General features: G+C 37.9%; 1 protein-coding gene across 1 annotated transcript in view; it reads right to left on the bottom strand.

Annotated features, from left to right (window-relative positions):
• STAM (signal transducing adaptor molecule) overlaps nucleotides 1-20,368 on the bottom strand; it is a 34,774-nt gene extending 14,406 nt beyond the window's left edge. Inside the window, exons 1-8 of the mRNA XM_040069959.1 lie at nucleotides 20,265-20,368; nucleotides 9,144-9,228; nucleotides 2,861-2,936; nucleotides 2,680-2,775; nucleotides 2,022-2,168; nucleotides 1,644-1,734; nucleotides 467-659; nucleotides 43-137 (exon numbers count right to left, since the gene is read on the bottom strand). Of these exons, the coding sequence (XP_039925893.1) occupies nucleotides 43-137; nucleotides 467-659; nucleotides 1,644-1,734; nucleotides 2,022-2,168; nucleotides 2,680-2,775; nucleotides 2,861-2,936; nucleotides 9,144-9,228; nucleotides 20,265-20,304 (823 nt within the window). The 5' untranslated portion in view covers nucleotides 20,305-20,368. The remainder of the gene's footprint in view (nucleotides 1-42; nucleotides 138-466; nucleotides 660-1,643; nucleotides 1,735-2,021; nucleotides 2,169-2,679; nucleotides 2,776-2,860; nucleotides 2,937-9,143; nucleotides 9,229-20,264) is intronic.
• Nucleotides 20,369-26,688: the final 6,320 nt, after the last annotated feature.

Below are 26,688 nucleotides of genomic sequence, written 5' to 3'. Positions count from 1 at the left end.
CGGCAGGGTTAAACTTATATACATACACGTAATGTTACTTACTCATTTCAGGCTCAGCAGAAAGATCAGCTGTTACAAAATTAGACGGAAACAATCCTATACCCTGATGAGTTTCACCTTTCCACCAATTTGGATCACTAAAGATTAAAAAAAAAAAAAAAAAAAAAAAGCTCCCATACATCAGAAATCCCATACACACATAGAACTTTCCTAGGAATCGCACAGTAAAGGCTTTTATATGACTAGCATATAAATATAATTTGTATATATGCAGACATCTTTACATAAGAATTTTTATGCAAATACATTTGTAAAAAATCTAGGAGATAACAAAATAAAGTATTTAATACAAAAATACTTTTCCATTCATTGTATTTCAAGGTATGCATCTGCATAGAAGATAAAATTATTTCTAGACAATTTTTACAGCTTAACATATTCCTAGTAGGCATTCTATATAACTTACCTGTCATCAAGTATAGTTATAAGTTCTCCAGCTTTAAAAGTTAGTTCATTATCTTCAGCAGCCTCAAAATCGTAGATTGCGCGAACCTTTCGGCCCTCGTGTTTGTGGTTTGTTAAAAGGCTTGAGGTGCTTGGATACAAACTGGAAAGTGTTGTTTGCTGTTGCCTTTGTTCTTTCAGTGACAACTCGATAGCTACAAGAAAAGAGTTAGATTAAAATTCTCCATATAAATGCATTGATTGATATGAAAATTTAATTCTGTGAAAACTTTTAGTATGATTCTATTCCTGTTGCATTTTAATGACTTCCTGTCTTTCTCTTAGCATTAATGGTAAATAACAGAGAGCAGAATTCTGCCTATGGATTTACTGAGGATTCCAACATGGACAGGATGAATAAATAACATTTAAGCACAAATACAGTAAGTCCACCAAGTCATCCAAATTTTATTATTATATTATTGTTATAACCTTGAACTGATGTAAAATATTTACATTCTTACTTTACATCTTACACTGTGTTGAACTTTTCCAGACTGCTTGAAACATTAAAAAGATACAGCTGTTCCAGTGCACACTGGTTCTCTGTTAGACAGGAGCCTTTGGCCTGGAGTTACAGAATCAGATTTACATGGATTGGCTGAGGCTGGAAGGCACTTCTGGAAGTCATCTGGTTCAATCTCCTGTTCATGCAGGGTCACCACAGCTGACTGTCAAGGACAACTTTTTAATAGCTTCAAGAATAAAGACACTATGACATCCCTGGGAAACCTGTGCCAGTGCTTGATCCCCTTCACAACAAAGTTCTTCCTTAATTCATAATTAACAAAATGATTTTTGCTTAAACAAGTAAAAAATTGCCCCTTCCCTTTTTTTCCTCCCTATCATTCCTTGAATAATTTCACGCTTCTGGGTCATTTTCAATTAAGCTTAACTGAGCAGAGAAGTTTCACTCATATTAAACTCAGCTCAAGTTTGCACAAAAAATGGATCATATTTAAGAAGGGTCAGGGTAGACACATTATGAAACTCATGCAGATATGCTCTTGAGACAGATCTCTTTAAAAGTAGACTTTTGTGGGTTGAATATTGAAGAAACCATTAATAACACATACAGATTGGCTAGTGTTCATTTAAATAAATCAATATGCATCATGTCAGCTAATAAATGCACTCACCTTTAGCTAAATCCTCTTCTTCCTTTTTGGTGGCTACTGTACCAGGATCTTTGGCAACTAGAGCTGGACTTGCTTTTGCCTGTTCAGCAGCCTAGCCAAAATTAAAAGATGGAAAAATGAATCCAACAAAAAACTGATAGTGCCAGAATCCAACAAAAAACTGACATTAGGTTCACCATTTTATTTTGTATTTATCTGCTATATAAAATTCTAAAGTAATTGACAGCATTTCACTCCTCAAAGAAAAGTTTTATTAAGACAAGGTAGTTTTGTTTGCCAAAGATTCTAGAATTCAAGACTACAAGCTGTAAAGTACAGAGCTGAGGATAAAAAGAATTTGTGACACACTTTGAGAACAACAACAAAAATCTAATATACCTGTGAACCAATAGCTGGGAAAGTAACTCCTTGCTCCTTAAGATTTTTTATCATAGCAGATATTAAACTAAGCTGTGGGTCATTCTTGAATTCATCAGTCCATTCCACCATAAGGGCTTTCAGCTTTTCACAAACTTTTGGATGACCCTGCATGAACAGTAGGAACTAGTTAAATAATGCAGGAATTTGATCTTAATTTCAAGCAATTGCATGTTACTGTCAACATAAAATGTATAGATACTTTATTTTGTAGTCAAGTTTAGCATTCAGTCTATCTAATAAAGCGAGAATAATACATTAACATTGTGTTTGTATCAGCACAGTATGTGCTAGGCCCAAAATAAAGTAAAATATGATTACACAGAAATCCCATTTTATCTCCATTTCATCACATTTCTATTTAGTGCTTTACTGCTGTTATTTAAAGTGAAAATATAGTAGCTTATTTATAAATTAACACACCACGCCTCCCCCAAGCAGAATACCTATGTTAACTGGTATGAAGTGGCATTCAGGAAGTTCTGAGAGCCACAGTCTTTACAGTAATCTTCCCTCCTATCCCTCCCCTGCCTATCCAGTCCTCTAAAAGTAGATTCCATTCCACTTTCAGATTACCCCAATGCTCTAATTTCACTTATAGGTGAATACAATACATTACCTTATTCAACACATTGCTTACTTCGCTGGCAAAATCTCTTGAACAGACTTCTAAATGAAAGATTTTGCCACAGTTTGATACACATGCTCCTAGAAGCTAATGAAAGAAAAATTAAAACTTTGAGATTTTTTTGCAATATAACTTTTCAGGAAGAAAACTAACTACTTTAAAAAGAACCTACTGTTAATGCTTGCATAGCAACATGTGGATCTTTATGGTTCACTCTCTTCATAATAGAGCGGAGACAGTCTTTAGGCCTAAAAAACACAAAATAGCTTTAAGAATATGTAATGGACTGAACATTTCCTATTGTACACATGGCAATGCTGCCCACATTAACAGACAGCAAGATCTCCTGAACACCGTGAGTAAATTATTTAGTAGCATATGATTTAAAACAAAAACATTAAAAAATAAACTGAACACCATAAACAGTTGTACCCATTTCTCTCTGTAGGATTTGTAGCTCTCTTAATTATCAAAACCTCTCAGTAATTTATATTACCCCTTGTACTTAGAACAAATTACTGTAAATACTCCAGCCTTACAATTAGAGAACTGGAATTCTCTGTAGTCCATCACCTGCTCCACAGTATTTCAGATATATATGGAACTTACAGACTGGTACAAGGAAAATCCACAAAGGAGAGATTTTGTAGTTTAAACTTTTGCCAAAACCAGTAACAGTACTGGAGCAGAACTGATTAAAAGGGCATTTCCTTACATACTGATTTAGCAACACCTTTTTGCTACTTTTATTTTGAATTACCACCATGTTCCTCAGACCCTCTTTTAATCTACATAATAACATTTATAAAGAAGATATGTAATGAACCGATAAATTCTAAAAAAAATTGTTAGACAGTCTATATCAAAGTTTCAAAACAATTAAATACAGAATTCAAGTCTTACCTATGTTGCGGTAGATAGAAATAACACGAAAAGCAACTTCAACAAAGAATTTGAAAGGGTATTTCAGAAAGTTTAGCACATTAAAATTTATGTGACTTTCTGATACTTTGTTCCAGCTATAAAATAGTGGAAAGCTGAGCTAGGCTGAGGTAGGAATTATCATGGGCATGCAATCATTATCTGTTGAATAGCCCTGGAAAGACAACCCTGGAAGAGGGTAAGCAGAGAAAGAGGAAAAGAGAAGATATAAAATCTCTTAGTTTAGATTTAAATTTATGGAATTTACACATTTATAGCATGGTTGTCTTTGGAAGCAAAAGTACTTTTCTGTTGAACTGATATCAAAAAACGAAAATGAAACGCAGGTATAAGTTACACCACTGCTTGGCTATACTATATTTGGCAGTGTCTACATTTTACAGAAATGTCCACCTCATATTTAGTGGCACTAATTATAGATAGTGCTGTCACGCAGCACAAGTACATATCATTCAGTGTATACCTTCATATACCAATCATTACAAATGAAGGCTTTAAGGCAAGTACTACCTTTTATCTGTTAAATACCCAAGGCTTCTCATCTGTTCACTTTAATTGAGAAAGAATACAGGCTAAAATTGTTAGAAATAACTGCTTTCTTTAACCATTGGTTTATGAGTAGGATTACCAATGTGATATGATTGCAAGCTCAAAAAAATGCTTGCCCATTGTGAAGCCAGTATTTATGAAGGCAAGGTACAGGATCAAGAGCTTAGCAGTTCAGGAACAGGACCATTAGCCTAAGATGTCTTTTTACAAAGGAATCCAAAACCTTATTAAAAGTAATAAGAAAGCCTCAAAGCCAAATGATTATCCACATGTCTCAAGTACAATCTACTTGTTCATATATTTAACAGAAATGATCAATACTTGAGTGTTAAATGTTTTTAAATACTCAAATGTTTAAAATAAGAAATCTTTTGATTACATGTAGATAAAGAAAATAATCCAAGTGTATCAATCTTTAGTCACACAGAGTATCAAAACCTATTCTAGGCAGGCCTGTAATTCTTATTTCTACTTCTAATTAATTCATCATACATTTTACTGTGCAAATTATGAGAAGCACTATGCAGAAACCAAAAGGAAGAATGCACTCTATGAGTGTAGAATTCTATCTACTTATTAGGCATCTCTCCAAACCATACTATACAAATATTCAGCCACAATTCTGCTCCAATGATGCTATGATCAGAATTTCAGAGGCACCACACTGAGTAGGAATAACAAATAAGTACAGTGAAAGTATGGCAAGATACAGTAGAAGCTATGCATCATATACCAATACATATAGAAAATAGTCACAATGAATCTCATTAGGTTTAGCTTTAGAACGTAGAAAAAAAAATTTGAATGTATTTTATTTAACAAGGACACAAATAGCAGCATTTGCAATCTAAAATACTACTCTGCACAAAACATTTCAGATACGTTCAGGAATTTATTTTTCATTTACAGTCCAAGGTAACTCTGTAGGACTCAGCTTTCATCCTTGCTCCTTCATAAAGCTTCCTGGTCAGCCTGCTAGACTTACACTGCAATTACAATGTAAAATGCTACTGAGATTGCGTAATTAGAGGGGGAAAAATGGAAGACACAACAGCAAACTATCAAGTGAGTAATTTTGCTGTTCTCTATTGCAAGACCAGGCATAAAAGCAACCAAAGATGAACAGCTAACAAGAATACTGACTTGCTGAGGCAGTGATTAATCCCTAAGGATTCAGACAAAGTTAGGCAAGAAGCAATATGGACAAACCATTTCTCAACAACAGTTTTCCAATACCCACCCCCAACAGAGAGTGCTGCAATGAATAATTCTATTTTCTCAACCCTTGGTGTAGTCTCTCAGCCACTGACTTCATTTTTTGCAGCCATCAATTTTTTTAATTAAGAATTTTTTCTGGAAAAAAACTGAAATTGCAATAGTTTCAATGTAGACTGATATGTCTCATGAAATAAACAGTACAACTGTCACAAAGCCAAATGCAAACATGATGAAAGTTAGGAACTGGCTAGCACTGAGATGACTGAAGAAGGGGGTGCATCTTTGCTAAAATATACCATACTGGTCCTTCAATTTTTCCTTTTATTCTGTTTAATAAGATAATACTGGCAAAAATCAGGATGTAAACAATGTAATATGCAACTGCTGAGCTGTATGAGTTCCTAAAGGAAATTCAGAGATTAAAATACGTGTTGTCTCATCATTAGACAAATTTTAGATCATCTAAGGACCTGATATGTGAAACGTGCAAAAAATATTAAGTTAACTCATACTACACAGAGTAGTATTTCATGTAGGCTATTGTAAACAAATCATGTTGTTTAAAATATTGACATATTTTCTTTCTGTGTTTTCTACAAAAATTCTAATAACTCTAATTTGAAATCCACAAAAACAGAGGAAGTAGTCAAAGAGAGGGATTCAGTGGAATTCTAACTTGCTAAAAATCTGTTTTAGTTGCTTGGATTAAAGGAATCAAGATAACATTTTCAGCAATTTGTAATTCCCCGTATGGAAAACATTACAATGTAAAAAATAACAGTAGCAATTATGTTATGGAACTGTAAGTAATTTATCATATGAGAAAATGAAACACCTTTCTAGCGTAACAGGTTTCCAACAATTGATCTGGATACCAACAAACTGGCAGACAATGTGCTATACCAGAAGTGCTACTTGATGAATAAGTGTTTTCTAGGCTGCTGTGGCTTTAGATGTAAGGCAATCCACACCTAGAATGCTGCAGGATGCAATGAAGTTTACAGACTGGTACAAAGAAAATCCCCAAAAGAGAGATTTTGTAATCTAAATTTCTGCCAAGAACAGCAACAAACAGCTTGTACTGGGAGCAGAACTGGTTAAAAGATAAAAGTTAAAAGCCAATCCCAGTTAAGAAGTCTTGCATCCTTGTCAGAGGAACTTAAACTGCAGAATTTCAAACAGTTAAGCATATATCATTTAAACTTCTTAATGGGAAACATTGTCTTGCATTACCTTGCTACTCAATGACATAATCCATCAAAAACCAAGAAAACCCACTCTCAGCAAGTTTTAACAGAATATGAATTTAAGCAACAAGTCAGCTGGCAACCTATAACAAGCAGGAAAAATATTACAAAGTTTAAAGTCCCACTTTTCTTTTACAAAACAGTTTTATTAAGAAAAAGATTAAAATACAAACACACAAAAGAAAAAGACCAAAACCAACACAAACAAGCTTCACAAATCCTAACAGGAATTTAGCTGCACAGTACCAGAAAATCTCTAGCTTTGTCTGTACTGAAGTCTCTTGCAGCTATGCATATTTGAGCACTGTTCAGACTCTGTTGCTGCGAGACTAAATTTCATCTGTGGAAAGGCTTTCTGTGAATAAATAGAATGTTGAAACATTCAATAATACAGCTACTGTTAGAAGCTCAGCATCAACATGCTCAAGGAATAGAAATGCAGTTTTACATATAAAGACTAAAATGAAACATTATTAACAACTGGCCAGTTGTTATCTTAACTACAGTTCTACACAGCAGCACAGAAGTCTCAGCATGCTGTGCTATTTTTAAGTACTCCTCCAGAGATCATCTCTAATCCCAAGGAATAAGCTTATTTGCAAACCTGTCCTTTGAAACAAAAGTCCCAGGTGGGACTTTGCTGTCCGGCATCTCACACTGTTTTACAAGGCAATCTAAGTCATTCTCAGAGAAGCCTTTCACAGCATCAGTGGCAAAACTCTCTTCCTGACTCTGTTCCTTACCTGAATTGTTACAAGGAATGCTTTAAGAAGGTGTATTTAAAACATTTTCAAAGCCTAATACTAAACTGACTGAAAGCACTATAAATACACTGAAATATCTTTAAACTGTATTTTTTAAGTACTAGCTCAAATTACACTTTATCTTTTCTTATCCAAAAAGTAAATTCATGCATAAATTCTATGAAAGAGTTCAGCAAATATTTAATAATGGAAACATTATAAGCCCATATTAAATGTGTTTGATTTAGTATCATATCTTCAAAATGTACATTCATCAAAATCCTGATGACAGAGAATAGCTTCTGAAAACAAGGGGAAGAAGCATAAAGCCTTGTTGTTTTCTGTGACAAAGACACTGGTAGTCTGATGCTGAGGACAATGGAGGGCAGGAGATGCTTTATACCTTGGTCTTAGCAAAATTTTGACATACAGCTGAAGACCTTATAGTCTCCTTATCACACAGCTGTTGAAATACAGGCTGGATAAAGGTGGGTGGAAAACTGGTCTCCTAGGCTCAAAGAGTTGTCACCTACAGTGCAAATTCCAGCTAGCAGGCATTTCTTCTGGGATTTCTGCTGGGACCAACAGTGCTCTCAGTAACTTACTGACCAGAGCAAGTTGAAGGGGAACAATCAATATACTGAAGGGCTTGGCTAATGTTTAGAGGGACCAAGACAGGCTGGAGAAATAGGCAGACTGGAAGTTTAACAAGAACAAGAGTAAGGTATTGCATTTTAAATGAGGCCAGGAGATGACAACATGGAAAGCAGGAAATGATCTTGCAGGTCCTATTGGGTGAGAGGTGTCAGCAGTGCAGCTTGGCAGAAAAGACAACCAACCACATCCTGGCTCAAACTACTGGTCAGCACAACCAACAAAGTCAGGAAAGTGACCTTTCCCCTCCATTCTGCACTTGTAAGATTGCATCTGGAACACATTGTCCAGTTTTGGGCTCTCCGGTGCCAGAAGGCTATTTACACACTGCCCCAAGTCCAATGGATAGCTGTCAGGATGGTCAGGGAGGGTCACATACAAGGAAAGATGGGTGGGAGAGCTGCTTTCAGCTTTGAGAAGTGCAGACAAAAGGTGGGCCTTACTGCTTTCAGCAAGCAATTAATCAAAGTATACCCAGAAGATGCAGCCAGATTCTTCCTTAGAGTTGCAGTCATAGGACAAGATGCAACAATTCAAGTTGGAACAGGGGAAATTGTAATCAGATTGCAGATTATTTTTTAATTTCCTTACTAAGTAAGTAGAACTAGTTAAATACTGAAACATGTTGCCCACAGAAGTTGTAGAACCTTTGACCTTGGAGGCATTCAAGACTCGACACGGTCCTGAGCAACCTGATCTAATTAGACCTGTTTGAAGCTGGAGGGGTTGGACTATATGACCTCCGGAGGTCACTTCCAACTTAGATTATGATTCTTTAAGAAAAATGCCTCATGAAGCCTCCTGGGTTTACAGTGATACTGCTAAAATATATCAATTTATTTAATCTGCTACATTGGCAAAAATCTGCTGTACACAAGTCCTAATTTTAACAGATCAGCCAGTATCTCCAAAGGAAGGATTGCAAAATATGTCAGCAGAAACCCCATACATTTTCCTTTTACTTGTAATCAATTTAAGTTAAATTCAGCTGTAGCAGAAGTTCATAAAAGATAATAAAAAATTCATTCCTCTCACCTGGGTATATGAGACTGAAATAACAGAATTAAAAACATTTGGGGAAGTAATTCCTCAAGTCACTTACCCTGTGCGTGACTGTCCAACTTTATCACAGATGTCTAAGATGAGGCCCCAGTCCTCTGCAGTGTTCATCTCACTGGTTGCTTTCTCTGATAAAGTATAAGTAAATCAAAAAAGTAAAACAATTAAAAAAAAAAAACAACTAAATTGTCAACAAAGATGTTGAAATATTACCTCTTTGTATATTGCTAAATGTATGACTAATTTCTATATTTAATAAAATTTAAATATTTAAAATGTTGTATCTAATTATTCTTAATTTTCTAATGTTCACTTGTGACCATGTATTTTAATGAATGAGCAAACATATTTAAGGTTGTTTTACCACATAATAAAGATGCACCCAGAACATGACACAAGTAGTATAGCTACCAACAGATATTTCTTTTCCATTTGAAACTATCAAGTTTAATAGGATATGAATACCCAAAGCATGAGTTCACTGTTTGCAGAGTCAGATACAACTGAATTTATCACCTTCTTAGACACTGAAGTGCTGTGTCTTGCATTTCCAGTCATGCACTACATCTCAACAAGAAGGATTTAAAAAGTCATCATAATCACTAAGCTTTTATGTTCCCACTATTTTTTCCTCTTTGGATGATATATTTCACTGTTTCTTTTCAGCTATAAAGACTGCTAAATCAAAGTTAATCTCAGAGAAATCATTGGGACTTTTCTTCCAATCTTTTTTCATAGGACAAGAGTCCCTGAAGACTAAAGAAATAGAGAGAGGAGGTAGAGAAGAAGTAGATTCAATGTCAGAAATAAAAATAGATTCTCTCCCTATTTCTCTCCCAGAAACGCTTAGTTACACTAAGGATAACAATAAATAAAAACATTAAAGGAAGCTGAGCATAAGACTACAGCTCTATAGATTATCTAAATACTGATAGATCAGATCAGGACCGGAGAGCATAAGGCAATGCACAAGCATTTTCAGTAAGTAACCAAACAGGAGAATGGGCAAAGAATAATATAGAAATTTTGTTTCCCATCCCTGCTTCATCTAAAGTTTACAGCTTAACCTACAAAACACAAAGTAGGATTCAGCGATGAGTGCCATCTCTCAGGGAATGTCATGGACTACTTCATTTTATGAAAGAAACCAAAGATTTTGTATAAAAACTTATCTGCCAGGAGAGATTCATTACCTATATTAGCACTGGCAAAATTGCAAAGAGAAGGACAAAGCAAAACATCAAATCTCCAAAAATTACAAGGATTATTCATATCAAAGTTGATGGCTTTTCTTATGAATGAATTTTGATGTCCTACGAATTGACATTGGTTACAGTTAATTAGTTTATTTATTCAGAACAAAAATGCAGAAAAGCAAAACTATAGTTATGTGCTCACAAAGTAGTTCTGAGGAAAAATTCAACCCTGACATATATACAACTGAAATGGTAAAACATCAGCTGTACTGCCTGATGCAAGAAAAAGCACAAAAGAGTACAGGGAAATTCTAAATGGAAGTTAGTTACAATTCTGAGTTGTTCTCTCAGATGAATAAAAGGGCACTGCCTCTTATCTCTAAACCCTATCAGAAAACTTGTTTGATTAGAAAAAGCAGTCATAATCAACAGAAATATCAAAAACTATGGTTAGACACCATGATAACATCTAGCACTAAGATATACCAGCTGATCAACCAACCACTTCATTTTCCTTTCAGTCTGCTCTTGCTCCAAATCATGCCTACGACTAACAATCATAGAAATTTGTGATTTTCAGGTAAAACACTTGAACTCAATGCCTTGCATGAAGCATCACAGCCCGAGGCAGTCTTCTGAAATTGCAGTTTATGCACACAACAGCTGTTCTGCTACCAAAGACAGCCTCTACTCTGCAGCACCAGAGCCTGAGTTGCCTACACTGCATTCCCCAAACTGAAAGCAGCAGATAAGCACGGACCAGAGACACACAGGACAGACCACATGGAGGCAGTTTACTTCCAGGACTCCACTGTTTCAATTCGTTACCAGTTCTACTGGAGCTGGACCGGCTCCAGACAAAGTGTCCGTGCATGGTTCTCTCCAAAGCCTTGAGTTCCTGCCACCAGTCTCCGAGCTCACACATGGAGCTCACAAATCCAGACTGGTCACTCCTGACTAATGCTGCACTTCAGTTAGCACATCCTTCAGCAGAGAGACCTTGGTCTTTTCCACTGTTCTACGTAACAGACAGTTCTCTGTATTTTTGACAACAATTGATCCTTCTTTCCTCACAATGACAACAAAGGGAAATGGCATAGTAATTGGTTATGTCTTCTACAAACCAAGCAGTAAACTAATACATGTTAAATGTTTTAATATAACAGCAAACTGTGCTTCATGCTAATTTAAACACTGGCTAAAACTCCAAGTAAGATAGCGATTGATGAAATCCCTGATCACCGATGACAGCCTTTATTTTAATTCTCAAGGAGAACATTTTGCAAATTTATCCATGAGTACAACTACAAGTTTCCTGCTGTGGCCACGTTCCTTCTTGGCAGTCAAAGTTAGTTCTATATAAAAAGTGCCATTTACTTGCAATGCCTTCCTCCTTGTTAGTCAGGGTATTTCCTCCACCAACAAACACTAGACAGTTTCTTACTAAATTTCAGCTTGAAAGCAAATTTCACTGTATACTTTCAGTCTTCTATAGTAACAATCATGCAATAATTCCATTGGAGAGTAATGGTAAGACATGAGAAAAAAATTGCCTCTAGTTTTACTCAAATTCTGTCTCAAACAAGGGGAGTTAAGAGAATACTGGGAATGTTAGCAGCGCACTGTCTGAGCTGACTGTCCACAAAAAAGGCCACTATCTCTGTCAGAGCATTAGCAAATAACTATCCCCTTTCACCACTCTGGGAACAGGAGCAACAAAGACGCTTTGACAAAATTTCTATGTTGCATCAGTGCTTTGTAGACAAAATTATTACTTAAATCTATTTAAGTTAAATGACTTATACTATTATCACTTAAAATAAACAAATGCTCTGCTAAAATGAGGCCCACGTTCACAGGCAAAAAAAAAAAGTTTACATGCACTTGGATGCCTATCCTGCCTAGGAGCTGGCACCCTCAACAGCCTACAGCTACAGTTGACATATCACTGGCAAACTCTGCCTTTGTACGGGAATGGACTCTTAAAGGGGAGGAAAAACAGATATCTGTGTTTTAAGTCTTAGGACAGGTTAACACAGCACACAGAAGATAACCTAAAGAAGAAATGTTCTTCGTCTTCCATTCCTGATCCAAAATAATTCTAGTATAACAATATTAATGTTTAGTTCAGACCCTATGCCTCTACCTCATCATTGTTTCAAAAACCTTACTCAACTTAGTGAATGCCAAGCCAGGATCAGATAACATTTCAAACTTTACAAAAACAACTTTAAAAGACAGCACTGGCTCCTTCATGAAATCACCTTACTTCAAAACTTATTAATGCTATGCCAAACCCAAAGGGAACAGAACTGCATCATAGCTCTTTTCCATGAAGCTGCATCACTCAAATTCAAGGTATTGTTTTCTGAGCATAAGCAAGGCCTACAAATGAACATAGTAATTTAAATTATACAGTGCAAGGCTGTATAATCTTATGTTGCATAAGGTTAATTTGAGTAGTTAGTAAAATAGTAGTTTTAATTTTTTTAAACTGGCTTTTTTCCTTGGGTTTCTTTTTCATTACACGTCTTTACCTCACACCTTTATTTTTTCAGGAGTTATTTAATATTATTTTCTTACAAGTAATCCCATAAAGACAGACACACAAATTGGTAAGGTGCCATAATTTCAGGGAAAACCATACTTGGATCTATGGGTTCTTTGGTCAAAAAGAACAATGACCAGGCACAATACAAGAAAACATTTCTAAATTATTTCAACAATTTGTTTAGTTCCTAAAACAAACACAAAAGAGACAAAGCCAACAAATCATTTTTTGGCCACTTTGCAAGGCACAGAGCTTGGAATCACTAGGCCTCTCTCCTTATACTTCTGCATTCAGAACACCAGCCACGCTGGGCCAGAGCAATTCCCTCTTGTCCAACATTCACTCTCTAAAACATATATTGTACCTAAAACAGACACCTAGGAAAACATAAAAGAGAGCAAGGCAAGTAGTAATTGCACTTCCCTACCAACACGCCTTTCAGTGACCAACAATTTGCAGCTTTGTAACTCCTGAGTCAGAGTCAGTGCTCCAACCACACAAACATTGTCATAAATCACACATGTAACAAATAAAGTATTCTGAAGCAAAATGCACCTCCTATAACAGAAATCTCAGCTGTGTTTGTATCTTTAGCTTCTCAATAATTTGTAGAATATAATGTCGTTCAAATAAAGCACCTAGATGCTGAAATCATTCTTCCAAACATATATTGTATCTTTTTTCAAGTAAACCTCTGAATAAAATTCATACAACACTGAGTAGCACCTGGTTTCTAAGGAAAACATCATTCCTCATTACAAATGCCATAGACTCTCACTGAAATACTGTACTAAAACCCACCTAGTGTTACACCTACTTAATGAGAAGCCAGGTCAAAAACATCTAAATATATGAGTTTAATTACTTATACTTTGGTTGAAAGCACACAGACTCTTGCACGGGCTTTTTTGGGATACCTAAAACAACTCACCTTGTGTTGTAAAGTTCATTAAGTGTCTTGAGGCCCCATTTCCCTGTAATTTACACAAACCTGAATGCTTGGAGCATTGATAAAATTCTGTTTGCTCCTCTGGCCTTGTGTATTATTTATGAATTATAAACAAACCCAAAATATTTCACTGTGACTCTATTTGAAGCTCCCTATTATATACAAAACACAATTAGAGTTAATCATTTTAGAACAGAAAAAAACAAACCAAAACAAACAAAACCAAACAAACAAAAAATCAACAACAACATCATCAAACTTTCCTCAGTAGAAAACTGAAAATTTCCTGAAATTCATACCTGTCCCAATAGAAATTTATCATCAGATTTATAAAGTACTATTAGACAGAAGAAAGGTAGTGCATGCTGAAAAAAAATCCATTGCCACATTTAGTGGTTGATGCCTTAGGTGCTGCTAGTGTTGATTTCTCTGCCTTAGTTCTGCATCTCAACGGTGGCATTTTACTGCCTCATTAGAAATTTGCAAGAATAAATACTCTCATCACTGTTCAGATACTGCAGTGAACTGCATGATGCATTTCTTAGGGCAGAAAACTTAGTGACTACCCATTGTTAACATCATTTTTAGAGAGAGGTATTGTCAGGCTTGAGCTTACCAAGCTTTAGTTTTTACTGGAGTTCATTCTGAAAGAAAAATCCCAGGCTTAGAACTGAGCTATTTTTCTGCAGCAAAGTCTCACAGATGTTAAAACTAGTAGAGTTTCAAAACTAAAAAACAAATCTAGATCAAAAAAACCTCAAATCCAACATTTAAATTGTACATTACTTGAAGCATTTAAAACAAGTATCAGTAAAAACTGTCAATATCAGAAAGTTCTACCAATCTAAGCTTTTTAACCATCCTACTTATTATTTGCTCTTAATCTATTCATGGATGTAACATCATTTTCACAGTTGGACATCATTAATATGAAATACTGAAGTTGAAAATTCAATTACAAAGAGAATAATGGCTACAAAAACTCTTCAAAAGAATATCTAAACAAAGTCTTCAACTCACAGACTCATATTACAACCAGTTCCTAGCGTGATTAAAAAGATCCTCAAAAATCTGTTATGTCACTGTAAGTAAAACAGATTTAATGAAAATTTCAACACTCTCTTCAGCCTTCTCTCCTCCTCTTCTGCTCAAAGTTTGTTTTCTTCACAAGGCCAAATAAATAATTTTCCCTTCTCTATTAAATTGCAAACACTAAAATTCCAAAGCCATATAGTTTAAATACTCATTCAAGACTGAAACTGACTGCAGATTTTTCTTTCTTTGTGCAGGCACTTGCTGAGAAATTCGGATTACATACCATTCCACATCACTGGAGTTAAATACAATTAAATCTTGTTCTTTTTGTCTGTCAAATAAAAAGAACAAATACATTTGTTGGCCCATTCTACAAAAACCACCACTTGAATATTAACCACTTTGCATTTCACTAACATGCTCAGAACTGTGCAAGAAGAATACGTCCAACCAGATTCCATTTGGACAAGATTGAAAATAACCTCTAACAAGCAACACCATAGAGAAAAACTTGAATTCCATGTACCATTCACTTTGATAAAGCTATTAACCACTAACTGTACATTTACAGTGTTCCAAAGTCCTTCTGGGAGCAATTGTAGAAGGTGTCCTATGGCAGGACTGCAGCTGATCCAAGGCAAAGCAAGCAGCAGTGACTGAGGCCACCTCAGCTCCTTCCTTCAGAAAACCATGTAGGATCTCACCGTGCATGAGGCAGTTCAGCCAAAACAAACGTCACTCATCTCAATGAGCTGAGCAGAATGAAGACATAAGGATTCACAACCTGGTTAGAAAAATCTGAAATCATAAGACAATCTGAGCAAAAATAATTTAGATGTTTAGATGTCTCATGCTGAACCTAACAAATCCACAGAACTCAAAACTACCTTTTGCCCAGAAATATTACAACACAACAGGAAGGTGAGCATGTTAGAGATACATGAGAAAGATGAATAGTCCATAAACAAGGTATATCACAGGCATGTCATATGAACAAATGGTGACAGGATGCATTTGCAGAACCCCACAAGCCAAGCCACAGTAAAAGAAGCATTTCAGAAGGAAGATCAGAAAGAAACTTAATTTTCCACATCAGGTATACAGTGTTATTTTTATCAGCTGGAGGAACAGATTTTACATGTTGAAGATCTACTTTGATTCTTCTAAATTTTGGTATCATAATGCACACTGTCACAGCTGAAAGGAGGAGAAGCACTTACAGGACAGTTCTTCCCTGGGAGGAAAGAAGAATTACCAGAAAAGTATAGCGTTTGACTATTGAACATACTGTGATGGCTTCAAAGTGCCCAGCTGAAGTCAGAACCCAGTTATTGATAGTGAAAAAGGTTTTTTTGTTGGCTGACATACTGAAGGAGTATTCCACTCAGTCTTATCCTGTCAGCATTGCCATTTTTCACTGAGATCCTAACACCAAATGTAACTTTAAGTAAGAAGTTCTTGTTTTTCATAAATATTTACAAATGTCTGAAAAAGAGGGTGGCTATAGCTCCTTTTCCACACATTTTCTACTCGGTCTCCCTGTTAGCTCACAGTTAAAGTCCTTTTTAAAACAAATCTGAGAAAAACAGTTGGCCAACTTAGGCAAAAAAATAACAGTCTCATGACAAGCTGAACCAATCCTTGGAATTCATCTTCCTTGGCAGCCAGATGTTAACTCACAGCCTGCAGTCTCCATAATGAACTGGGGTCAAGAAACTCACCTGTAACAATTTCCCCTTGTTTTGGCAAACCTGGCCTAATACAGAAAGTCCAGCTCAGAGAGACACATAACTGGATGTTTTGAAGATGTTGACTAAGCAAGGGGGTAAATCTAAGGAACAGTGAGTTTAAATAGCAAGGGGATATTATTTCAAGAAATTACACCATGGAAACCATGGTCAGACCATTTCTAATAGCACGAAACTATAGGCTGATCATATGTAATTCAAGCCTATTATTAACTATCTGAAGAGTCAGTAACATAAAATTACCAACAACTGCTAGTGTTAATAAAATGTGGGGAAAATGACTGCAAGTCACATCAAGTTCTACTACCTTACTAAACCACCTGCTTAATTTCCTCTTATTGTAAATGGCAAGCCTGAATTTCTTCCCACTCCTGTGCTGCTTCAAACCATCACAGTCAGAGCCAGAGTAACATCAGACCAAATGCAAATATCTTCATCCTTTACTGTGTGTAAGAAAAAAAAAAAAAATCCAAACTCCCCATGTTCTTTAAATACCTTATTTTAATATCGCGTGTGATTTTTATGACAACTTATACCAGAACCTGAGTTACAGATGTTATTCCTGAGATAATATTTAAATGACACTTGAGAATTGCTTTAGCAGTAAGTTTTTCATCAAACCTAGCCTAAGCACCACTACATTACAGTTTAGCCTGTTATGAGAGATTAGTCCAGACAGTCTTTTGGTTCTTAAAGCACATTTCGCCATTATTTTACTTGAGTCAAACTTTCAGATAAATCTGCATTTCTCAGGAACAACTCCTTGGGAATAATTTTATTATTAAGATTGATAAATACAGCAGAAACAGACAATCCATGAACCTAATAAGAACACTTTTAATTCTAACCCCTTAAATGGAAGATTAGAATTTCTTAGTTATACTATCAACAGGCCCAGTGTCTTGAAGATTTTTTTCTTTTTTTAAATGCCATTATTATGTTCCCTACTTGGGCACACCATCAAAAGGTTCCCTGACTTGATTGTGAAAACTTGTGTCACCACTGATTAGCACTCCTTCCTGTTGAAATATTCCTAAATATAGTAAAAAGAAACTTCAGAAAATGAAAAGTATTTAGGCTTCATCCAGAGATTTGGACTCTTGAGCATGACAGTGGTTATTCTGCTCCAACCTCAGGGCATTCTTTAATATTATCAATTTAATAGCAGTCTTAAACAATATTATTTTGCCAACTGCACCTAAAAAAAAGGTGTACAAAGTTGACACTATAATGGATGACCAGGTTCCACTGCAACAGCATGTTAACAGGCCTAGCCAAATGCTGCTAAACGGCTTGACAAACTGAAGAGTTTTTCCAGAATGTAAGACATACTTTCCAAAACAATGGAAAAAGATTTAATTCCAGATATGTTCTTTGCAATCCATTATCCTAAATGGTTCCAAAACAATTTCCAACTACTCCATAGTACTGATCAGCTATTCAGTAGACAAGAAAGCTCAGCTATCACAGCAACACTATTAACTGCACCAATGTCCAAATTCAGATGGAATTAAGAACAGCTGGTGACTGCCTTTCTGCTTCAGGAACCTGATTTTCAAAAGAAAACTTTCTTGCTGGATAAGAACAAAAAGCAGAGCACACAACTTTCACTCAGAGAAAACAAATGAAAAATAGCATTACGGCTTGACAACTTTTGGAAGTTTCCTCAGAACATGAGAGCTTACTCTACAGCTGACGCTGTCTTATAAAGCCTGCCAAAAAATTCATCCAGATAATAGCACATTCCCAAGGGGCCCCAGAGAAGAAGAGCTCAGGGACACTTTCCAGGAGACTTCATCATTCCCATCTCCCTGGGACAAATGCAATTAAGTGATGGATAAAGGCAGCAGGCTCCTGAAAGTAGGCTGTCACCAACTGAATAGCCTGCTGCTCCTTCAGTCTCCCTCAGGACACCGTGAAAGGGGCCAAAAGAAAGAGGCTGTTTACCAGTGAAAATTAGCCCATTGCCCACTATCTGCTTTCCCAAGAACAATTTGGTACTGAGTGATTATTTCTATCTCCTCATACACTATAAAGAATAACACATTTGTAAATTATTTACTGGTGATCATATTAGGCAAGCACAGTAGGGCAGGGGTTGGCACCCTCTGCACCTAGAAATGAGCCACTGAAGTAACTGATGGGTGGTACTGCCCTGCCTTGAGACTCGCAGTGCTGAGGAGCACATCCAGTGAAATGAGCTCTAGAGAGACCCCTTTCAGCAGTCTGAGCTTCCCTGCCAGCCAGAGGCACTAGGGAGAAAAAAAGTGAACACCTGCCAGAACCTGAGCCTATCACTTTTTAATCTTATTAGTTCAAATCATTCTCTAATAGTCCATGGAAAATTGGCAAGCACTACAATCTCTTCCTCACTTTCAGCTGTCAAATTACACTAGAAGACAGCAGAACAAAGAAGAATTATCTACTACTTCCCAAAATAAGTCAAGTTCGCTACCAACAAAAACATTAATTGAAGTGCAGTCTTCGGCCTTAAAAGTGTTAACAGTTCAAAATAAGAAGATCGAGCTATGTCTTATTTTAAAGCAACAGACTAAGAATTTCTGATAACATACATACAGAATTTATATCAGTACTTTTTTTTTTCATTTACTAATCCTTTCTCCTGAAAAGATACATACTTTTCAAACAGTTTTGACTTGGCCTGTCTTTAAAGAGATGGGAGAATTACATTGTAGCCTAAATGTCTGAAGCTTGATAAACATTAAGAAACAATACACCTGTAGTTGAAAGTTACAGCTAGTTTAACGCTATTAAAGAAATTAGTTTCAAGAGACTTATACAATGTTACACTGCCATGAGAAAACGACAGCAGAGAAGGGGTGTGCTTATCCACTTATGAGAAAAAGTCCCTTTATATTGTGGGATTCCCCAGACAAAGCTTTCATGGCTCAAAGTAAAAGAGATGTCAGCAGCAGGTTGAAAACAAACCATATTACACAATCTCAAATGAGACACACAAAACTAATTTTTAACTGTCTATATGTTATCTTCAGTTTCAACACATCCGAATTAAGCACATTTTTTTGTCAAGTAAAAGCCAGATATTTTCTCTCCATCTAGCCTGGCTCTGGAACAAGCAAGGTGGAGATAACACTTGAGTTCAGCACGTCAAGTTTTATTTGAAAGGAAATTTTACTTGAAAGGGATTCCCATAGGAATCCCCTTTAAAGAACTAAATACAAAACGCTTTAACGATTTTCTCATGCCTGCCTGTGAGGCAACTGTAGATGGTGCTTTTTACTGTTCATCCTTTCAAAAACACTCCAGCGCGGACCTTCCTCACTACTTGTTTTTCTGTGCTGCAGCGTTACTCGTGCTGAGCAGGCCAGCTCGTCCCCACGAGCATCCCCGCGCTCCCCCAGCAGCCCTCAAAGCCAGAAGGGCCCGCAGGGGCCCCGGCGCTGTCACCGGCCGGTCCCCGCCGCCCCCGCCGGGACGCGGCCCCGGCCCTACCCGGCCCGGCCGCGCCGTGACCGCCGGCCCGCCCGGGCCGCTGCCGCTGCTCCCGCTTCCCGGCCGGGCGCCGGCCAGCCCAGCAGCGTGGGGCCGGGACGGCGGCCCGGCGGCCCGCTGGGGATGGAGCGGAGCGGGTCGTGGGCCGGCCGGCCGGCCGCGGGGTAATCTCGGGGAGAGGCCGGGCCGCGGCGCCGCGGGATCCACTCACCCACATCCTGGTCGAAGGGGTTGGTGGCGAAAAGCGGCATCGCGGGGCGGGGGGCGGCCGCCCCTCCCGGCAGCGCGGCGGCAGCGGCGGCGAGACCGAGCAGCCCTCGGCGGCGGCGGCGGCGGCGGCGGCGGCTCCTCCTCCCGCCCCGGGCAGCTCCGCCGCCACCTCCTCCCAGGGCCGGCACCGCCTCCCGCGCAGCACGCCGGGAACCGGGCTGGGCCCGCCGCCGCCGCCCGCCTTCCGCGGAGCCTCCGGCAGCGACACCCGGCCCCGCAACACCCCAGACAGGCATCTTAGCGCCCGCACGGCTACCCGAGACCCGAGGAGTTTATATTATTTAGTCACGCGGAGCTCCTTGTCTCCCCTGCTCGGGAGACGAGACGGTTTTGTGCCCAGACACGTTTGCTTTCTATGGAAGATTTTTGGACTTTCCCTATACGTTGGACTGACTGAATATTTTAATTGGTAATGCCATGTTGCTTGTAACACGGGTTAGCCTGACAGCAAAGGGCAGGCTGGTGGTCACGCCAGGATCTCTCACAGCATCACACGGCAGTCTAACCAGTCCTCCGCGGTCACATCCCATCGAGAGCAGTAGCCATCAGTTGCTCACGGCTGCCTATCTTGGTGCTCTACTTTGTAAGCGGATGTTGCTGGCTTCAGTGGGGTGTGTCCCACCTTGACAATATGACTCATAGGATAAGACACGTTCTGCCTATTCCTGCTGTCACATAAAACTCAAGTCATTATCCTTACGGGCTTTTAGTACTGTTCGATTACTTTGAATAGTTGGATTGCAAATTAAGTAAAACTAGGCTCATGTATACACCTGGGGAAAGAGTCAGACACAGAGCAATAGGGGCATATCACAGGCGTCCAAACAAGAATTGAAAAAGGTACTATTACTGTTTGCAGGGCAGAAACACTAGATGCAATCAATAGTACTAACCGTGCTCAATAATGAATGTGATTGCATGCATTAGTCAGACTTCTGACACATCAAATGAAAACTGCACACCAAGCCTCTTCCCACATGGATTTAGAGTCACTAGGCACTTTGTTATTTTACTAAAGTTTTGTTTTTTGGTTTCTTTTTTTCCCCCAGACCTCTAGTTCTGCTTCTTTACCTATCCATAGCAATTGTTTTCAGCAGCTAATGCAGGTCAGGGTTGATCTACCGTGTAAAACTGACAACTTATAAGGAATTGCATGTTTTCTTTGGATTCTACCTCAATTCAATTATTAGATATTCTCAGATATTAGATATTCTCCCCATTCATCATCCCCCATTATGTTCATGAAAGACATATTGTAGATGTTCTCTGAGCCTATTATGTCCCCTCCTTCCTCATCCTTTCTTTTTGAAGGGTTCAAAACAAATTGTAGGAATCCTTTCAAAACAAGCAGAGCTTTAGGAAGAGCTAACACAACATGTGGGAAACTGGGGTTTTAGACTGCCTTCAGCCCAAAAGCATTCCAACCCAACTTTCCTTCCCAATACTCTGCTCAACATATTGAAAAAAAGGGTAGTCTACACCAGGAAGCATTTTAAGGCTCTGTAATCATGGCTCATATTTTGATCCTGTAATGATTTTTTTTTTTTTTTTTAAACTGTGGCACAGTGTGAAGTCCTTCCAAAACTCCATATTATATTATGTATCCCTCTTTCCCTTGTCCCACGGCTCTAGCATTTTTCCTTGGCACAACAATGGGTGGTAGTTAGAGCACTCTCCCAGGAAGTGTGGGGTTTGCCCTCAGACTTAAATGGCTATAGAAACCAACTTTTCCACCTTATGTGTAAATAGTATAATGAATGTGCTATAAAAACAGGTGTGTTAATCTATATGCTATTAATAAACATGTGTTAGCTACATCTTTATTGGATTTAGTTCAAAATGCTTGTATTATTTCCTACTGCTGCCTAAGTTAGCTATCTAAAAGTAAGGCGTCTGGTTCAAAGGTGCAGTCTCAAATTGCATCTAATTTTGGGGTATCTACAGCTGAAAGAGAATGCAGCAACACTGCCCTGTGCCCACAACTATGTGCTGCCACCACATTTCTTGTATTAGATTGGGAATTTGATCCATTTCATTTGTGGCTGCACAATCAGATGATCCTGCTGAAAACTACCTCACTGCAGAGAAGTTCCCTGTTGGATCATGTCACACCTCTGACTCACCTTGGAATTAGATCAGGCATGTGAAGAGGTGGGAAGGCATGGCTGGGGACAGTACTTCAGCAGTCTGGGTCAGGAAAAACAGGCATGTACAAGGGATTATTCATCTGTTCTATTTTGGACCTCATTCTGAAGATGGCCTCTGCCACAGTGACTGTTGATTTCACAGATGAGCCTATCTGTCCAACTGTTCTCTGACTTAGAGCCTGTCTCTAGACAGCCTTATAGCAAGTTTTAAGTAGGGCGTGGGTTGTTTTTTTGTTTGTTTGTTTTGGGGTTTTTTTTAACATATTCTACTTTTGCCTGAAGTAAGCAGTCTCAGATAACTGGTGTAGACATTTAGACATTTCTTTTTTCTTTGCACATTTCTCTTTTTATATAGTACCGTTGTTCAGGTACTGCTAAGAGATCATAGAATGGCTTGGTTTGGAATGGACCTTAGGGGGAATCTAGTTCAAATCCCCCTGCCATGGGCAGGGACAATTTCCACTTCACTTGCCAGGTTTGGGGTATCCACAAGTTCTCTTCACAACCTGTTCCAGAGCCTCACCACCCTGACAGTAAAGAATTTCTTCCTAATAACTCATCTAAATCTATCCTGTTTCAGTTTAAAGCCATTACCCCTCATCTATTTGCTTTGTCTCTCCAATGTCCTTGTTAAAAAGTCCCTCTCCAGCTTCCTTGTAGGCACCCTTCAGATACCAAAAGGCTGAACAGAGTTCTCCCAGAGCCCTCTCTTCTCCAGTCTGCACATCCCCTGCTCTCTCAGCCCATCTCCACAGCAGAGCTGCTCCAGCTCTCTGATACACCCACTCCAGCAGGTTCACATCCTTCTTAAGTTGGGGTCCCCAGAGATGAATGCAGTATACTCCCAGTAGAGTCTCATAAAGGCAGGTATTCAGTTAATTTCCAGCTAATGCACTTCCTGGATTTTAAAGATGTGACATAATTCTAAATTTGATTAAGAGTTTTATTTATCTTATTTGTTTATATAATTTATGACTTTTTTTTTTTTAATTGTGACAAGAGTTTATCCATATGAAGGTAAATTCTGGATTCTGATTATATACAATTATTCATTTCTCTATAGTCTTCAGTAGGAAAGGATACTTAGGAGCAGTAACTTGTAAATAATAATCTGCTGGGGATGTTCTAATGTCCTTTACAGTCACTCAACTGACACCCATCTGCATTATACAAGCATTTTCTTAAAATAAGGCAAAACCATTGCAGTCATGGAGGTCCACTGCAGTTCCAGTTTGCTGGGGTAGTATTTTATTTGTCATGCCCATTTATTTTAGCATATCTTAGTTTTATGGCTGCTGCATTGTAAAAATAAGGTGTATGATGCCAGGAAAAAAGTCAGGCCAGTACAATTCCAGCAAAGAGACAGATATGAAGAACAATGATTGTCTCACAAATCAGTCCCACTGACCTTTATGTTAACTGCATTTTCATTACAGTCCACTGTGTACATTGCTTTTGGAACTGGAAGCTGTGAAGAAAGGATAATCGAAGGAAAAGAGAAAGGTTCAGAATAGAGTAAGTGCCAGCTGTCCATTTAGTCACAGCTTTTATCTTTGACAGGGCAAGTACAAAATGTTTTGGATGGCATACGAGATGCTGTAATGCATAACAATATGATGATATGATGAAGACAAATTTTTTTTCCTGGTTAAAGAGCACATGTAGATGCTTTAACTACTGGACCACAGTGATTTACTTCCCATCTATAATCTTATTGTATATGTTCTAATATTTTGCAGGTGTCCAAGCAGTATGGCCTACAGTATTCTTATCTATTCCATTATGTACAGAAAAAAATATATGAAACATATCAATACAGTAAGTCTGGTGTCTGCTGTTAGGAAATCAGGATAAAATTATTTAATTGTCCCTTTTTACCATAATGTTTATGAAGCATGCAAGTAGGATTATATGAAGCATAAAACTGGAGTTCCTTCAAACCCATTAAATCTAGGACTAGGCAAAGATTCTACTAATAATTTTTATAAAATAATTAATTTTTGCCTGACCACATTAAAAATTGTGACTTGCAACCTTCTAGTTAATATTTGCACACAGATGCCACAACCAAGGATTTATATCTTCCTCAATCTGAATTCAAAGCAGTAATTTCAGAGCAACTCACATGACGTAATATTTCATATATTTACACTGAAGTTTTGTTAAATGATTTTGGATAACAATTTCATTGAAGTCCAACACAAAGAAGTGCTTATGCTACTTGTTTGAGTAATCTTATGGTAATGTATTGTGATATACCTGTGAAAAGCAGATAACCTGTACTGGCTGCTGGGATCTCTGGGTGCCTGGGCTTCCCTGGGGATGCTGGCCAGGGCATCACTCTGTACCACCTTCCTGACACTACTGTAGGGAACCACTTTGTGCTTTTTTTGGCACAAACATCTCTTCTCAGTGCGGCCAAACTGACTACACCCAATAGGCTCACTTTTTCATGCCGATAACTCAGACCAGTTTTCAACCAATGATGAGATTAAAATTAATCTTTTTGTTCTCCACCACTCTTTGAAGAAGGAAATAGAAATTCTTCTACTGACCACAACAGGCATCAGATTGGAACACTACTCATTTGATAAAGAGCCCTTGTTAACTCAAGCTCTTGAAATAAAACTAAGACACTTAGATTGTGTCTGCTCTAAAACTACTAAGTAGTCTCCTTGTCCTGGTTTAGGGCAAATTTGGGAGAGAACCCCTGACTGGGGTCCCTCTGGGGGCAAACCCAAATGGCTCTTCCCCCCATCCGGTCTGGGAAAGAACTTCCTTGGAGAAAAGTGGAAAAAACTATTTTACTTAACAAACAAAGTGCCCACAAGTACAAAGAATAAATAATATGAAACAATAAAACCTCTCATTCTGGAGTGAGATGGCAAATTGAGAAAGTCCTTGCCGTGGGTGTAGCTCGGCTCTCTCTCAGTCTCTCCTCAGTCCCAGTCCCTCCGGCGCTGCTGGAAAATGCCGAGGTCCAGGCCCCGGTGGGCCGCAGGTGCAGCCCCCAGTGCTCCCCTGGGTTTTCTGTCCAGAGCAGGTTTAAACAGTCCCAAGAAAACAAACAAACAAACAAAAAAACAGTCCAGGGAAATTCTCTGCCCTAGCTAGCTGAAACTAACTAAAAGCAAAAAAAATCTCTGTCCTGCAGTCTCTCCAAGCCTCCAGAGAACATCCAGTCCACTCTTCTCCTTGCTCTTAGAACCAGTCTTAAAGGCAGAGAACTCAATATACAGCACAAACAGAACAGATGATTGGGGATACAAGCATCATAAAGTCACCCTAGGACACTCCTCTATAGAGATTGTCATTTTTACACGAGCAATCTACCATTGAAATACACACAGAAAATCAGAAGGATTTTTTTGTATTATTCAAGTGTGTTTTGTAAAACCCTGTGAAAAATTTGCCTGATATCTTTTGGGCAAGGTAGAAAAGCTTCTTTATGAGAAGGTTACCTTTATTGAACAATATAGAAAAGGGAATTTAAGAATATATTTATGTTACAAATAAATTTCCAACGGGTATTTTATTTTACTCACATGAACAGTACAATTGAAGTTAATAATACTAATTACATTTTTAATCCTTATATATATATACACACACACACACACACATATATATACATACACACACACAATTAGAATATTAGTGTGGAGTTAGTGTCTTGATACAGCCAGTGTGCAATGTGCAAAGATTCCAACTGTGCAGATCACATAATGTCTAAAATAGCTCGTAAAGAAAATAATTGTTGTACAGAGCTCAATTTGTCTATTATAGAAGTACACTGATTTTGGATAAATCAAAAACTCAGATAAACTGAACTCAAATGAGCAGGATAGTCATCTCCTTTAACATGTGTTTGTTCTTCAACATTTCAGTTTGCATTACAGTTTTGTTCCTGGAGAGGATTATATGGAACAATACACAAGGGCATCCCAGACTTAATGTGCTTTTCAGAACATTTAATAAACCAGTGGGTGTCGGATATGTAGAATGAATAGTTTTCATGCAAAAAAAATTAAATGGTCACACCAGAATTTTTTGTATTTTTGTAACAGAAATATAAAATTCCACTTTAGCTTGTGTTCATGGCATTTCTTTTCCTTTGCTGACTATTGAGCTGTACAGTCAGAAGCTTAATGTGTATCATTTATTTTGCAGTAGCAGTGCAAAACTCCAACTGCTTCAGAAGTGCCAAATATGAGATCT

Source organism: Hirundo rustica, chromosome 1, assembly GCF_015227805.2.
Source record: "Hirundo rustica isolate bHirRus1 chromosome 1, bHirRus1.pri.v3, whole genome shotgun sequence".
In the NCBI taxonomy this organism is placed as follows: domain Eukaryota; kingdom Metazoa; phylum Chordata; class Aves; order Passeriformes; family Hirundinidae; genus Hirundo; species Hirundo rustica.
The sequence above is the reverse complement of the archived record's forward strand: the minus strand, read 5'-3'. Positions and strand labels throughout refer to the sequence as shown.